The 16,579-nt window shown below is 39.6% G+C and overlaps 1 protein-coding gene across 1 annotated transcript in view; it reads right to left on the minus strand.

Annotated features, from left to right (window-relative positions):
- LOC109910618 (sulfhydryl oxidase 2-like) overlaps positions 1-16,579 on the minus strand; it is a 121,056-nt gene that overhangs the window by 92,120 nt on the left and 12,357 nt on the right. Inside the window, exons 6-7 of the mRNA XM_048613399.1 lie at positions 11,628-11,771; positions 9,133-9,262 (exon numbers count right to left, since the gene is read on the minus strand). Coding sequence (XP_048469356.1) covers positions 9,133-9,262; positions 11,628-11,771 — 274 coding nt within the window. The remainder of the gene's footprint in view (positions 1-9,132; positions 9,263-11,627; positions 11,772-16,579) is intronic.

Genomic DNA, 16,579 nt, shown 5'->3' on the forward strand with positions numbered 1-16,579 from the left:
TTCCCCTAGGATTCTGAATGAGGGTCAGGGAGGAAATAGTGGATGCTTTGAGGATTATTTTCCAATCTTCACTAGGCAGAGGTGAGGTGCTGGAGGACTGGAGGAATGCAAGTGTAGTTCTGTTTAAAAAGGGTAAAAAGGAAATGCCAAATTATAAGCTCAGTTAGTCTTACTTCGATGGTGGGTAAATTGTTAGAATGAATGCTGAGAGATCAGATAAACTTTCACTTTGAATGGCATGGACTAGTCAGAGATAGTCAGTAAGGCTTTATTAAGGAAGGTCGTGCCTTACAAATATGATTTAACTTTTTGAAGAAGTGACAAAGAGGATTGATAACGGTAGTGCAGTTGATACTGTCTGCATGGATCTTAGCAAGGCAGTTGATAAGGTCTCGCATGGCAGAATGGTCCAAAAAACAAAAAAAAGAAAAAAGTGATGGGTGTTTGGAATTCATTGCCCTAGTTGGTGGTAGAGGCAGAAACCCTAAACTCTTTCAAAAAGTACCTGGATCTGCACCTTAAGTGCTGTAAGCTGCAGGGCTACAGGCCGTGTGCATTAAGATGGGATTATAAAAGGGTAACTTGGAATGACACAGACAAGATGGGTCAAACAGTTCCCTTCTGTGCTGTATCATTTCTATGGTTCTATGGACTGATAGCAGGCAGTAACAGCTAGTCAGTGTCATGGAGTAATGAAATCTCAGGCACGAGTTTTTCTGTTATTAAAAATAGTGCTTCATTCGTAAAATAATAAATTACTTGCTGAAAAACATGCTCAAGTAGAAGACAGTGACAAAAGCAACAAAGTCAAATTGCTACTCCCATAAGTAGCTATAGGAGATAGAATGCCTTCAAGCCTAGTAAACGATAGGATAGAGCCCAAAGAGAGAGAAGAACAGTTGGAGAGACAAAGGAATTGATTGGCTAGGTGGGTGAATAGTTGTTAATGGGGACTGTTAGTCACTAACAATAGGTAGTGTGTAAAGGCAGGCTGTGATAACAAGGCCTAGTTTGTGGGGTAGAGGGCTATGACATGGGAGAGTTTAGGCCCTAAAATTATTGAACTTGATATTGCTTCCAATTCCAAACATACCTTAACACACCATCCTGTTCCCTGGCCAACATCTGTCTCTGGCTTGCTGCAGTGTTGCAGCGAAGGTCAACGCAAGCTGGAAGAACACCACCTCATTTTACACTTGGGGACCCTGGAGCACTCCAGACTCAATATCGTCTCTTAACTCCTAGTTTTCTTCAGCTCAGGGGGTGGCCAATGGGTACACAAATTGGCCCCAGTTATGCCCGTCTCCTTGTGGGGCATGTGGAACATTCCTTGTTCCAGTCCTATTCCGGCCCCCACCCACAACTCTTTCTCCGATATATCAATGATATCATCGGTGCGGCTTCCCTCTCTCATCCGTAATTGGAAATGTTCATTGATTTCGCTTTTAATTTCCACCTGCCCTCACTTTCACCTGGTCTATCTGACTCCTCCCCTCCCTCCATCGACATCTCCATTTCCATTTCTGGGCATAGGCTGGCCACTAATATCCACTGTAAACCCACTGACTCCCACAGTTATCCGGACCATACATCCTCACACCCTGCTTCCTGTAAAGACTCCATCCCATTCTCTCTGTCGCATATGTTCAAACGAGGCTAACTTCGACAAGGGAGCCTCCAAAGCGTCCACCTTCTTCCTCAACTGAGGATTCCCCAGCACCGTTGTCAACAGGGCCCTCATCCAGGTCCTACCCATTTCCTGCCCTCACCCCTTCTCTTACCTCCTGCAACAGCGATAGGTTTCCCCTTATCCTTACCAAACATCCCAGCAGCATCCACATCCAGAAGATGAGATGCCATCACCAGTCACATATTCCCCTCCCCTCTCTTATCCGTCTTCCGCAGGGACCATTCCCTCTGGGACACCCTGGTCCACTCTTCCTTCACCCCCAACTCACCTCCACAGGCTCACGGCACCTTCTCCTGCAACCGGCAAAGGCCCAACACCTGCCCATTTGCCTCCTCCCTCCCCACTATCCAAGGGCCCAAACATACCTTCCAGGTGAAGCAATACTTCACTTGCACTTCCCAGAATCTAGTCTACTGCATTCACTAGTCACAATGTGGTCTCCTTTACATTGGGGAAAACAAAGGTGACCGCTTCACACAATATCTACGTACTGCTCACAAAAAAGACCCTGAGCTCCAATTGCCTGCCACTTTAACATACCACCCTGCTCCCTAGCCAGTATCTCTGTCTTTGGCTTGTTGCAGTGTTCCAGCAAAGTTCAACAAAAGCTGGAAGAACACCTCATTTTCCACTTAGGGGCCCAACAGCCCTCCAGATTCAATATGGAGTTCAATAATTTTAGGGCCTAAACTCTCCCATGTCCTACCCTGCTACCCCACAAACTAGGCCTTGTTATCACACAGCCTGCCATTACACACTACCTATTGTTAGTCACTAACAGTCGCCATTAACGATCTGGCTAGGAGGGTGAATAGTTGTTATCAACTCCTTCGTCTATTCAACTGCGTTCTCCCTCTTCGGGCTCTATCCATTGTTTACTTCCTACCCCATCCCCATCCTTATTTTCTGCACATAAGCCGACGTTTTCCCAGCTACCAACAGTTCTGAGGAAGGGTCACCCGACCTGAAATGTTAACTCTGATTTTTTCTTCACAGATGCTGCCAGACCTGCTGAGCTTTTCCAGCAACTTCTGTTTTTGTTCCTGATTCACAGCATTTGCAGTTCTTTCGGTTTTTATACAGTCTCTCAAACGAGTTTAAAATGGTATGCTACCAGAAACTCTGCAACACAAAGGGGAAGGAGGTCAGATAATAGAGAGAGATACATGCTTCACAACCAAGGGTTCTTATGTTGCAAGATGCTTTGATTGGAATCTTCCTCAAACAGAGAAATGGTAAAGTTTGTTCTGGTCAGGGAACAGTTGATGCAGGATTTCATCGGACTCCCCAGACTCAGTGGGATCCAGAAAGAACACAGAATCCATTAAGATTAAATATGTTGTCATAAAAAAAATTGATTCATACCATCAGCAAGATGGAAACCTGACTACACAGGGTTGGCACTTCTCTCAATACTAAAGGAGCTCAGAGTGCAATAATCAACATTTAAAAAGAAACAAGATGATTACATAGCATATGAGCAGTACATCCAACATCATTTTATTGACGCATCCTTAGCTTATGTAATTCAGATTGCAATAAAGCTTGAAAAGACAGCAATGACAGGCTTAGGCCTGATTTCGAGCATTGAGAAGATTTAAGATACAGGCAGAAAATGTTCTGTTGTATCTTCCCATGAAGAATTTGGTACTCATGACATTGATAATGACAAGCAAGGAGGGAGCCTCAAATATTACAATTGAGGAAGCGAAGATATTGGTTTCACCAATAATGCAATTACTAGGGATCCAACCTAAGTAGCAAGGTAGATGTAGAGTCTACGCACTTCAACTCTAATTAGGTAGAGGATTAAGAATAAAAATGTGCTCACATCAATTGATGTGCTGCGTACGACTCCTTGGAAACTACTAGCGAGATGAAATAAACCAATGTTCACAGATTTAAAAGACAGCAAAGATAAAAGCAAAATAAAGCAAGGAGATCTGAAACAAAAACTGAAAATGGTGGAGAAACTCAGGTCTGGCAGCATCTGTGGACAGAAAACCAATCAGTTTCAAGTCCAGTGACCCTTACTCAAAAATAAAAGCAACGGGGAAATGGTAGTATTTATGCTGTAACCACAGCGGACAAGAAAGAGCCCGAGAGTGAGGGTCAGAGGGTAGATAACAGAATACAGGTTGACTATCTTTAACCAAGAGATCCATCGATCGTCCAAAGAGAATACCTTCTGGGAGAGTGGTTGGAGACTTGGGGGAGACATAGTAAAATGTAAACTATACAGGGAAACCTGTAGTGAATAGGAAAATTCAAGCAAGGGAAATGTTATTCAAGGGTCTGAAAGGATTAATACTGAGGTGTATTAAATGACATGACAACATGCGGTCTCAAGCAGGATAACAACTTCGGATCAGAGAGTAATAAGATCTAACATGGAGGCTTTCTCATCGACGTTGGTATGGTGGTCTCAGTAACACTAACTTGTATACAGTTGGTATCATGCAATTAACTGCACACTTTTTAAGAAAACATCCTCCTCTCATAAGGAGGAAGTGGTTTGTTTCTACCACACAACTGAGCAGGTCCAATAAATCCCTATACTTAAGGGGATGGTCGGAGCAACTTTCATTATAAGCACCAGCTCACAGTATAGTTATTTTACTGCTGGTACAATCTATTAGCCAGTCGAATGACCACTGTTCTTGCATAGGCAGTCACAATCTGTTCCAAGGCCTCAGCCAATACTATTTAAGTCATTTAAGCCCTTTACCAATTTATCATGGAACACCGCTGAAACTGACCAAGAACTTTAACAGAACTATGCCAGCGATTGATGTGCATCACAGGGAGCACATTCCCGTTAAGCAATTATTAAAAAAGATCATTAAATAAATAGTGTACTTCCTTTATATTTGTTATACACTTGGCTAATAGATGAAGCGACAATTGTCAACTGTGTGACAGGATATTTTATGTACTTTAAAACACTTCATCCCTGAAAAATGCCTGCAGTTTGCTTAGATTATCTGCATATGAAAAAATAGCTTTTAAACAACGAACAGAAAACAAGCTCAATTTAAAGTTTCAAAAAGTGTCAAGTGAATTTAGAATGCCTTCATTGTTTCAACCAAACCTTGAATGTTCTAAGTACCGAACATATAATTCCAAGCGATAGTTTTTACTTTAACCTCCATTTAATTTTGAATCTCTTTGCCACCATTACCCACCCAATGTGATTCTCCTACACAGGGATTAATCATTTGTACTTAGCACCTTCTTTTAACCAGAAGCCTGAAACATCCACAGAAAGTATTGGAGAAACTCAGCACATCTGGCTGCACCCGTAGAGTGAAAAACAGTTCACACTGAATCCACTGACCCCACATCAGCATCTAGACGTAGAACGTGAACTGTTTCTCTCTACAGTTACTGCCAGACTGGAGTTTTTCCAGCATTTTCGGTTTTCGTTTCACATTTCCAGCATGAGGTTTTGTTTCATTTTAGCCTGAAACATCAGTGTTACTCTACAATCTTCCAGCAGGAACAGAGTCTTACCAATACAACATAGTTGTGTGACATCAGTTAATCCTAACCATCAAACCTAAATTCAACATTACAGAATCATACGGCATGCCATCTGGTGGTTTCAACGCAAACATCAAATTTTCTCCAAACCATAGCTGAGTGGATCGAATAACCAGACAGTTATGAGTTCTGCCTGCTTTGGAAGATATGGGTCAACCATCACAAATTTGTGATTTTAAACATGTCTGCGTTGACAGAATGAGATTAAATGGTATTTTCTTCCTCCTTTTTACAAGGCCATGTGTGACCTAGATTTGACTGGATTAGAAAAATTAAAAATCAGTTTCTGAAAATACATATATTTGTAAAATTTCATTGATAAATATGGATTAAAATTTCTTGACTGAGCTTCTACACAAACTGGCTTTTAGTGTAATTATGCTAGAATTTGTTAGCTAGATACGTATTTGCTATAACAAATTTTAACTTTAAAGGCAGTCATTTACAAGTTTAAAAGCTGAGGAAAAGCATTCAAGCCAGCCATTTAAGAGAAGAAAGTAAGATCAATGGTAAGTGGGGTGCACAATTTCTCATTTCCCCGAAATCACTGCAGACAGGCACTGTGTCCAGAACTTCCACATCCTTGGAGATACTGAATTAAAAAGCAAGTGTGCGAGGTGCAGACATTGTTCTTGAGATCGCCAATATTGGTCTTCGTGGATTGGGATAACCCTCCTTCATGACTAAGTTTATTTCCTTCTCTAAAGAAAGGAATAACTTGAAAACTGGTCATAGACACACATGAAATTCAAATAAAAATAAACAATTGTAGCATCATTGATGGAAGCAGAGAACAAAAGCAGAAAGTGCATTTTTTCAGAACACTATTTGGCACCTTGATGTGCAGAGAGCAGGATTTGTAGCAGATGCAATATTTCAATATTAATTTGGTATCATATAGGCCTTGTATGCCATGCAGCAAGTACGATATAAATAAGGCAGCACAAACAGAGGGAATTGTTAGGTCATGCTAATTACATTAACATTATGGAAAGGACAGGGAATTTTACACGTACATGCACATCAGGCCATCTTTAAAACATCATTCGCCATACCAATAATCGTACAGTTATTTCACTGCAACACCAGTAAAGTCCCAATGACAGTTATTCTGTGGTTAGATCATTAGCATACTATCAAGTATAGAATTGGAGCTGTTTGAAAGGCAAGAATGCCTTGAGGAAACAGGCTGCTTAGCCAACCTTGCTCATTGAGTGGTACCAACATATTGGCACCTGCAGAGGGACAGTGAAGATTCCTCAGTTTTACAAGATTATTAATGCAGCAGGAAGCTCCAATTCTGGAAGAAATTTTGGACCGCAGACACAACGGCACCGTGCAGGATATGTAAACATTGAACTAATGCCAGATTACTTTCTTGGAATCACCTAAAGCAAGTATACCTATGGGGATGATGCTACCAAATGGGAGGGGGCAACCACCCACATAACTATCACCACTTCAGCAGACATGGAGGTGGGGTGTGGCAGGCTATTGAAATCATCATTTGCAGTTATACCTACAAACTTGGGATTCCTTCCTTTACAATTTTGCCTGCATTAATCTGCTGACCCTTCAGCCACATCTAAAAATAGGTCAAAAAGCATTTTTTAAAAACACTCCAAAAGCTTTCACCTCTCAGTGACACACATTTCATTGGTTATGTCCATTTCCAAGTTAACTTGCTTGTACTGTTTCACATTCCCACCATTAGCGCACACCCGACACATTGGCAAAACCTGTATTCAGTCATGTAACATGCTGACCACAAAATACAGCACCCAACAACTCACCCAATAACTATCCAACAACTGATTTCTGACAAACCCAGTCAATTGTTCAAACAATCACGCATATTAGCATATAAACGCTGCGTGGACTAGTTGAGCCTAATACCTGGCCTCTATTATACATTCCATAGAACCACAAAAACCAAAATACTAAATTGCATGTGTTGTTTTCATTTCTTCAACATTTAGCATTTTGCATCACTCAGTACTTGAATTCCACACAGCTATTGTTTCTTCATGGGAACATTTAAGAAAAAAAGAGACTTTCAAAGACATTGTCATCTGGTACCACTGAGTGGTCTTAAGGCACATGCAATTGGTCTGGTAACACTTTATTCTATTTACAATAATGTAATTTAGTAACATGATCTTGTACTGCTTTAATTACAATTTACCTGGCAAAAATAAATTTCAATAAAGCAAGCCATATTAGTTCCACAGAATTTCCCAGCATCATCTTTGCTACTGAAATGACAAATAAATAGGGTAAATTGTTATTTTGAGAATATCAATGTGCTTTAAGATGATGCAGAGTCACGTTTCAAATGATTATCTGGAATACTTCAAATGGAAATGGTTTGCTACGTTTAATTCTTATGATTCATTCATCAGAAACAATATTATGTACTCATCACTAGATGTTCTCCACATTCGCAATCCAGATTGCTTTGTTGACAAAATGGTCTGAATTAACTGTTCTTGGAACTTTCCAAAAATATACTCTGGAGATAAAGGTTGCAATGCCACAGTCCCTTTACTTATTCATTCACGTGATGTGGGCGTTGCTGCCCTAGGAGAAGGTTGCATTCTTGAACAGTTGCAATCTATTTTGACTGAGTAACACTAAAGGAATAGAAGTATATTTCCAAGTCAGGATAGTGAATGGTTGGGAGGAGAACTGGCAAGTGGTGGTGTTTGCTGCTTGTCCTTCTAGTTGGTAGTGGTTTTGCCTTTGAAAGCGTTGTATATGGATCTTTGGTGAATTTCTGCAGTACAAGATGCTGCTACCAAGTGTCAGTGGTGGAGCAAGTGTTTGTTCGCATGATGCCAAAACAGCAGACTGCTTTGTCCTGGATGGTGTCAAGCTTTTGACTTTTTCAAACTGCACTCATTCCATTAACACTTCTGATGTGCTTTGTAGATGGTGAAAAGGATTGGGAGAGTCAGGTGGTAAGTTAGTCACTGCAGGATTCCTAGCTTCTAACCTGTTCTTGTACCCACAACAATTACATGGCTAATCCTGTAGTTTCTTGTCAATGGTACCTTGCCAGGATGCTAGTAGTGGGGGTTTTCAAGATACTAATGCCATGGAATTAGAGGGACAGTCAAAATTCTGAGATAGCTATCCAGTTCAGAAGTTTCTGAAGAAGGGTCCCGGCCCAAAACGCCTGGCCTGCTGGGTTCCTCCACTGCCACATTTTTTTGTTATAGTCAGAATTCTCCCTTGTTGCAAATGGTCATTGACAAAACTGGATATTGTCCACGTCTTAATGCATTCGGGCATGGACTGCTTTAGCAGCTGAGGAGTAAGGGTGCAAGCACTGACACCATGGTTTCCAACCTCATAATGGAACGTGAAAATTCAGAAAAACATCTGACAAATCAAGTGTAGAATTAGTTTTGAAGGACCAGGAAGGTGTTTGCAGTACTTCGTACGCCTTGGGCTTTGAGACAGCAATGCCCAGATTTCTGCGTTAAAATGTACATGTGCAGTCTTCAGAATCTGCTACCACTATCACAAAATCTCAAAGGAATACATTAAATAACTTGAAAATTAACAGAGAGACCATACCTATATTATTAGCTGTGACTTAGTGGTAACATTCTTGCCACCCAGTCAATAATTATAGGTTTGAATCATGCTCCAAATATGGGAACATAAAATCCAGATTGTATCATCCATGCAAACAGGTCACCAACAGCAGTGACTATTCTTCGAAAAGGATTTTGAAAGGTCCAGGGTTATGACAACATAAATGCAAGTTCTTTATTGTATAACCAGTCTTGGCATCATTTTTGAGAGGCTTCAGTGATGCCTCCACAGGAGCATTCTTTTGTTTTCACGTTAGATAGTCTCTTGAAAATGGTTACCAACAGTTAAAAACGCACCTTAGACAGGACTGTAATAAAGTCCTTAAGCGTAGATAGCTCTGGTCCTTCCAATATCTTGTGACTAGCAAGTTCCACTCGTAGTATATAGTGCAAACCAGACTCCAGATCAGCCATATACACCTTATTCCTGAAAGCAAAGGTGAGCTTGAAACAAGTACATTTGAAATAAATGTCTATTATTTGTTTAATTGACAGTTATTTTTTATTATTAAGAAGGCTAGTAGCAGAAACTATATTTTTCCTTTTCTATCCCAAGCAGTTTTAAAGTTTCAAATGACAATTTCAATGTAAGAGTTTGTTTCAATGTGACAGATTAACGTCACAACATAAAAAGTGAAGATTTAATAACTTAAGTCTCCTGCAGTTTCAGGACGCTAACTACTAAAACTCTCCCTTATTTTATGACAACATGCAATCAATGGATCAAATGAGTTATTATTACTCTCCCAAAAGGAAACATTTTTTTCATCAGTGCAATCTTCGACAAATATGCTTTATGCATTCCAGGTATATCACAGGTCACTCAAACCTTAAAAGCATGCGAGGGGCAGAGTAAAATACATAAAAAGGAGCATATTTTGCTTTGCAACAGTTTTTCCAAGCTATTTCAGAATGCTATTCAACAAAAGTAACTACACAATAGCTAACAAAAATTTAAAAAATTAATTCTGAAGGTCGACTTTTCAGGTATACAAGCAGTTTCAATAATTGTCATTAAATGGCTTTTTTGATTATTATTACTATTATTATTATTGGCATATATTTTGTTAAAATGGTGTTTGTTTTCCTGGCCAATGAAGTAATCACAATTCACCTGTACATAATGTGATTCCATTCACGGTGGCTCAGTGGCTAGTACTGCTGCCTCACAGCGCCAGGGACCTGGGTGGAATCGAACCCTTAGGCAGCTGTCTGTGTGGAGTTTGCACATTCTCTTGTGTCTGCGTGGGTTTCCTCTGGGTGCTCTGGTCTCCTCCCACAGTACAAAGATGTGCAGGCTAGGTGGATTGGCCATGTTAAATTGCCCGTAGCGTCCAGGGACGTTTCGGTTAGGTGGGTTAGACATGGGGAAATGCAGCGGTAGGGGAATGAGTCGGGGTGGAAGTTGGAGGGGTGGTGTGGATTAGTTGGGCAGAATGGCCTGTTTCCACACTGTAGGGATTCTATCAAGTTTTGGTCTTAAAACAAAGATCAAATGCTTACATTCATTACTTTTGTCCAAACGTGCACTGTTTTTCAGACATGTTTTACATCAAACTGCACTACCCTGCCCCACCAACAGGTGGCAGAATTGCATCCTCATTCGTGCGACTTATTTAATGAGTGTCAGTGTTCCACGATATGAAAGTCAGGGCAAGAGTTAAACTGATACTTATTTTAGGAAACAGCTTCGTTTGAACGCAAAGCTACTGATATATTTACATAAATCAAAGAAAAACCAAAAGATGATTACCAGTTGCAACCAATTCACACGATAAAACTCTTCAGCCTTTTGAAATAAAAACATATGGCACAATTTTTTTTGTTCACCTCTGCAGAGGACACTGCTGCTCTTTAGATTCATAAATTATGACCTCAATATCAGGTCCATGGTTGCTATAAAGATCTGACTTCTGATAAAAGGCTATTGACAAATATAATACTACCCACAGTGCAGTTGAGAGTGCTAAAGTGCTCACATGTCCAGAAACACTGAAAGGGCCTATATAAAAATGTGTGCATAATATGTTACATAAACTTGTATACAGGCAGGGGCATTGCACATACCTATAAAATACAAGTATTTTCCACCTCCATAATCATGTTTGTTAAATGCAACACAGTAGGAAAGAATTGAGTGGAACACTGTTCCGGTTTACATTAATAACAGAATTAGATTTACCCACTTTCTGTTCAAACTCACTGAAAAGAATGGACAAAGTTAGAGCAGAAGCCTTTTTGTTATAAAATGCTGAAGATAAATTTAGAAAGCAATAGTAAATTGACGTAGCTCTATGGGACACAAAAAGTAATGTTCCCTCTATACTATATCAGAGGGGCCACAGATCAATGATTCTAAGAACTTCCAACAATCAAGAGGATCAGATGTGATGCAGGTTTCACCATTACGTGATATCAACACTTAATGCAGTGACATTATAATATTCCAAGTGAGCAGATCACAATGTGATGATGATTAACACAAGGCCATGAGAGCAGGTATAGCCATACGGTCTCTCAAGTATGATCTGCCATTCATTACAATCATGGCTGATCGTTATTTTCATTTCACTTTTCATATTTATCCCTAGATTCCCTTAAGTCTTGAATCCCACCAAACTCCATCTTAAACATTCTTAACTGAATATCCACACCTCTGGATGGGATTGCGAAGAAAGACATAAATAAAACAGAAAATGTTGCAGATATGATCAATCTAAAACATTTTACTTTTCCAAAAGTTGACAACCTGACCGACGATCTTTTAAAAAAGACAGATTGGGAAGACTTACCGATCAAAAGACTTCCACGGCTTTATCAGACTCATTGCCTCATCCTTCTGCCCAACAGGTGCAGTGTATTGTGAAGACTGTCTCTTGGTCACTCCTGACAATGACTTTAAGTATGAAGAAAAGAATGATCGTAGAGGCTTCTGCCTGTTGTAGAAAGAAAAGAACTGATGCGAATTATTAAAATTATGTCAGTTGATAATAGATATTGTACTAAGTGATATACATTTTCCACATTTCCGAGCCTGGGCAGTTTCTCAGCTGCTCCTTACTGATCATTCAAGTGCCAAGTTTTAATAATACACTATATTTTATTATTCTAAGCTACGTGCATCCTGTATTTACCTAAATACAGGTGGACTGAAATGCAGATATTATAAAATTATACTCATCAGTAATTCGAAGGCACTACTTCATCGTTGTATGCTTCATACCGCAGTTATTTTTCAAACATAAACTCAGTTATCAAACTTAAAAAAGGAAATCATTGAGTTATTGTAACTTGATCATGCACACTGCAAACAATCCTTCTGAGGGAAGCTGATGTGGTGCTCAAAATAAAATCCAAAATCAGGCTAAGATAATCATTATAGCTTTAAGAAATTGACAACCAAAATACCTAATGGAAGTAGCAACTGAATTAAATTTTATTATTTAATTACAAGACTCAAGTATAATATCAAATTGGAAAATTAGTTTTTAAACAACTTCCACAAGAACAATGAACAATATATTTTTTAAAAAACCTTCATTCACACGATGTCACTGGCTAGGCCAGTATTTGATCGCCCATCCCAATTGCCTAGGGGGACAGTTACGAGTCAACCATATTGTTGTGGACCTGATGTCCATGTAGGCCAGGCCAGGTATGGATGAAAATTTCCTTCCCAAAAGGATATTAGTGAACCAGTTGGATTTTAGTGACAATCTGCAAAGGTTTCACGGTCATTCAAATTTTTATTGAATTAAAATTCTACAATGTATCGTGGTGGGCAATCAAGCAAAACAAAAAAAAAAAAAAAATAAATTGCAACTGGTTTGAAGAAGAGATTTGCTTCCACTCAAGGGACTAAGTAGCTCACAGGACACTGGGGTTCAAGTCCCACCTGCTCCAGGGCATGTGTATTAACATCTCTGAACTTAAATATCAGATATCTTTCTAAAAAAGATAAAAACCTTGCAGCAGAATCAAAATATATTAAATGGCTCACAGGGATAAAGATGTTACAGTATGCATCAGAATTTATGATCACAAGAATTCTTAAAATAACCATATTTAGTTTTTAGATGGAGAAAGTTACATTGAGTGTAATATTGGAAGCATTGTGCTCCTATTGTCTGTAACATATAAAGAAAATGGACTACCGATATATTTTGCTTCTTTAAAAACTAATGAGTTAACAGTAAGCTGGTGCCAGATAAAAGCAATTCACATTCATTAGATGAGTTGTGGTAATGTGCTTTTACTAACATGAAACGGGCAACAAAATGTTAGCATGTTCCATTAAACTCTGATTTGGCAGCTTTAATCCATAAAGCAACAGTCAGCAATTATTCTGAAATGCATGCCAAGCCACCTTCTGTTGCCTTACAAGAGTTACAGTAGTTGGGGTCAAGAGCTGTTACGCTTGCAGGAAGACCAATGCCTGCTTCTCCAGTAGGCTAAAAAAGGTTAAAAGCAGTGGCAACTGACTTCATTGCAATAATGATAGTGTTTTTGTTCATTTCACAGATCAGACAAAAATTCTCATATCATTATTTAAGACAATTCATTCCATGAATAGTTATGCAATACAAGAGGACTTGAATTCGTTGCTACATCAAGACCTTCAAAGTTTTTTCAACAATTAAAAAGTGTTATCATCCTGTCACCAGCATACAGACAAGTTCAGAGAGAATACAAAGTGCCCCTAACAGCAACTGAAATAGAATTATTAAAACTAAGAACTATAAAGTACGTCAAACATTACATTGCATAGTACTTTAGGCAGAAATCAGACCAATCTCAACCTCAGGATGGAAGCATGCAATTTTACTTGGGACAAGCAATTAATACCAAACACTGGAAATACTTGACATAAAGGCAATATGCATTTATATGTTGTATTTTTAGAAAAAATAAGGAAGCTTCAAAATGGAACATGCGTTCTAGGAGGTGGATCAAGATACAAAATTTAATATTCTCAAACTCAAATCAAATATTCCAGAACTGTAAAACAATAACATACCTAAACCTCCTCGTAATTAAACCGAATTTCACTAAATTTCAGAATTAAAACTACTCAGATTGTTATCCACTGCAGTTACTTTATAAGTATGAAAGCTAGTTTACATCTTTCATCTGGCTGGGTAGAATTCCATCTAAACATATCTTAGCAAAGCACCAAATACAAAAATACTAAAATCATAACTGCATTATTAAAATGCTGACGGCACCTCTGAATTAGCGCTCTGGTATCTATACAGTTATGAAGTGTTTCAGTCATTTGAAACATATACACAAGTGCTTCTTTCCCTTGCTAGTGCTCTTTTTGAAAAAAGGAGTAGGAAAGAGTGATTTTCCCCCCACACCTACCTCCGAGTAATTTTACACAATAACTCGGTCATCATTTTTGACAAGGAAACTATAACAAGGAAAAGCAGACAGTCAGACATCAATGTAAGAAGTAGGCAGAAAGTGCCTAAAGTTACTACCCAGGTTTAAAAGTACTTTATTGGCTGCATTCCAAGCAGCAAATTTAGACAAACAATATTGGACATGAATGTTTCTGCAGTTTGTGATCTGCTGTCGAAGGAAAGTGAGATTTTATAAATTGGCTAAGCCCAGGTGGCCTTTATTACCCTTGAGAGAGCACTACTTCATCAAAGTAGCAGACTCGGGCTTAGATTTAGGTTTAGAAAATAGCTTAGGGTATTTCTGCACATGAAACAAGATTAAAATACATGAAAATTTGCAGAATTCTTAGAATGGGAGAGTTCCATATTTCAGCGTATTTAAATAAGTTCCTTTGTTGCAATTTAAATATGTTGTAGCTCAACCTTAGTTCCTTGAAAGAAAGATATATATTCTAAATTATCTTCTCTTAGGTTTACCTATCCTGCACTTTATACATAAGAATGTGTTACATGTAACCTGCCATGTTTTTCAATACTGTCGCTCACTAGTGGTTATTGGGATTTTGGGGGTGGGGGTTAGTAGCAGAGTGTGCACGTGAACAAGACTAACTTTCCTCCCTGCTGAAATGCTTCGCCTATTGTGGCCAGGGTGGAGATTTGTGCCAGTGTAGAGAAGAGTGGACTGTGTGACTAGCAGAAAACAGGGATAGGGGCTAAAGGTGGCTTTTTTTAGCATGGCAGTCAATGATCAGGAGTTCTGCAGGGGTCAGTGTCAGCACCACAATTATTCATGTTACGCATTAACAATCCTTATGAAGGAACTGAGCTCATGGTCGCGAAGTCTGCAGATGACAAATATAGATGGAGAGCCACGCAGTTTGAGAAAGCAAGGAGGCTAAAGGAGGACAGGCTAAGAGAGTGAGCAAAGAAGTGGAGAAGTGCGAGGTTATGCACTTTGGTGGGTAGGCGTAAACTATTTTCTAAATGGCAAAAGACTTCAGATATCTGAAGCACAAGGGGACCTGGGAGTCCTAGTTCAGGATTCTCTTAAGATTAACATGCAACTTCAGTTGGCAAATCTTCAGTCAGCAATTAAGAATGCAAATACAATGTTAGCATTCATTTCAAGAGGGCTAGAATACAAGCGCCAACATGTGTTACCGAGGCTGTGTAAGCCCCTGGTCAGACCACATTTGGAATACTGTGAGCAGTTTTGGGCCCTATATGTAAGGCAAGGACGTGCTGACATCAGAAGGGGTCCAGAGTTGGTTTACAAGAATGATCCTGGGGATGAAGGGCTTATCATGAGATGATCAGTTGAGGACTCTGGGTCTGTACGCGATGGGAGTTTAGAAGGTTGAGGAGCTCTCTCATGGAATCTTATAGAATACTGAAAGGCCTGGATAGAGTGGACGTGGAGATGATGTGCCCACTAGCAGGTGACGCAAGGACCCAAGGGCACAGCAACGTGAAGGGATGACTCTTTAGAACTAAGACGAGGAAACATTTCTTTCAGCCAGAGGGTGGTGAATCTGTGGAACTCATTGCCACAGAAGGCTTTGGAGGCCAAGTCATGGAGTGTATTTATGACACAGATAGATTCCTGATTAGTAAGGGGATAAATAGTTATGTGGAGAAGGCAGGAGAATGGCGTTGAGAAACAGACCTTGTGTTCTTATGGATGTTAACCCATTCAACATTACTTGGATTTGCAGTTTAGTTAGAATAAGGGTCACTCAATTAGTCATGTTGCTAAGTATGGAACTAAGGCGAGTCATTAACAAAGATTCAATTACCAAATTTGGAAGTGAATTATTGCCAAGATAGAACATAGAACAGTACAGACCCTTCGGCCCACAATGTTGTGCCGAAATTTAACCCTAAACCTAAGGTCTTTCTAATCTCCACCCCTACCTTATACTATTATCCATATGCCTATCTAATAGCAGCTTAAATGCCCCTAATGAGGCCAACTCCACTACCCTCTCCGGCAATGCATTCCACACCCCGACCACTCTCCGAGTAAAGAACCTACCTCTGACTTCTCCCCTTTATCTACCTCCACTCACTTTAAAACTATGCCCCCTCGTAATAGCTACCTCCACCCTCAGAAAAAGTCTCTGGCTGTCCACTCTATCTATACCCCTGATCATTTTGTACATCTATCAAGTCACCTCTCATCCTTCGTCGTTCTAAAGAGAAAAGCCCTAGCTCTCTCAACCTTTCCTCGTAAGACCTTCCCTCCATTCCAGGCAACATCCTGGTAAATCTCCTCGGCACCTTTTCCAACACTTCCACATCTTTCCTGTAATGAGGCGACCAGAACTGGAAACAATACT

The sequence above is a fragment of the Rhincodon typus genome, chromosome 28, assembly GCF_021869965.1.
Source record: "Rhincodon typus isolate 14 chromosome 28, sRhiTyp1.1, whole genome shotgun sequence".
NCBI lineage: Eukaryota > Metazoa > Chordata > Chondrichthyes > Orectolobiformes > Rhincodontidae > Rhincodon > Rhincodon typus.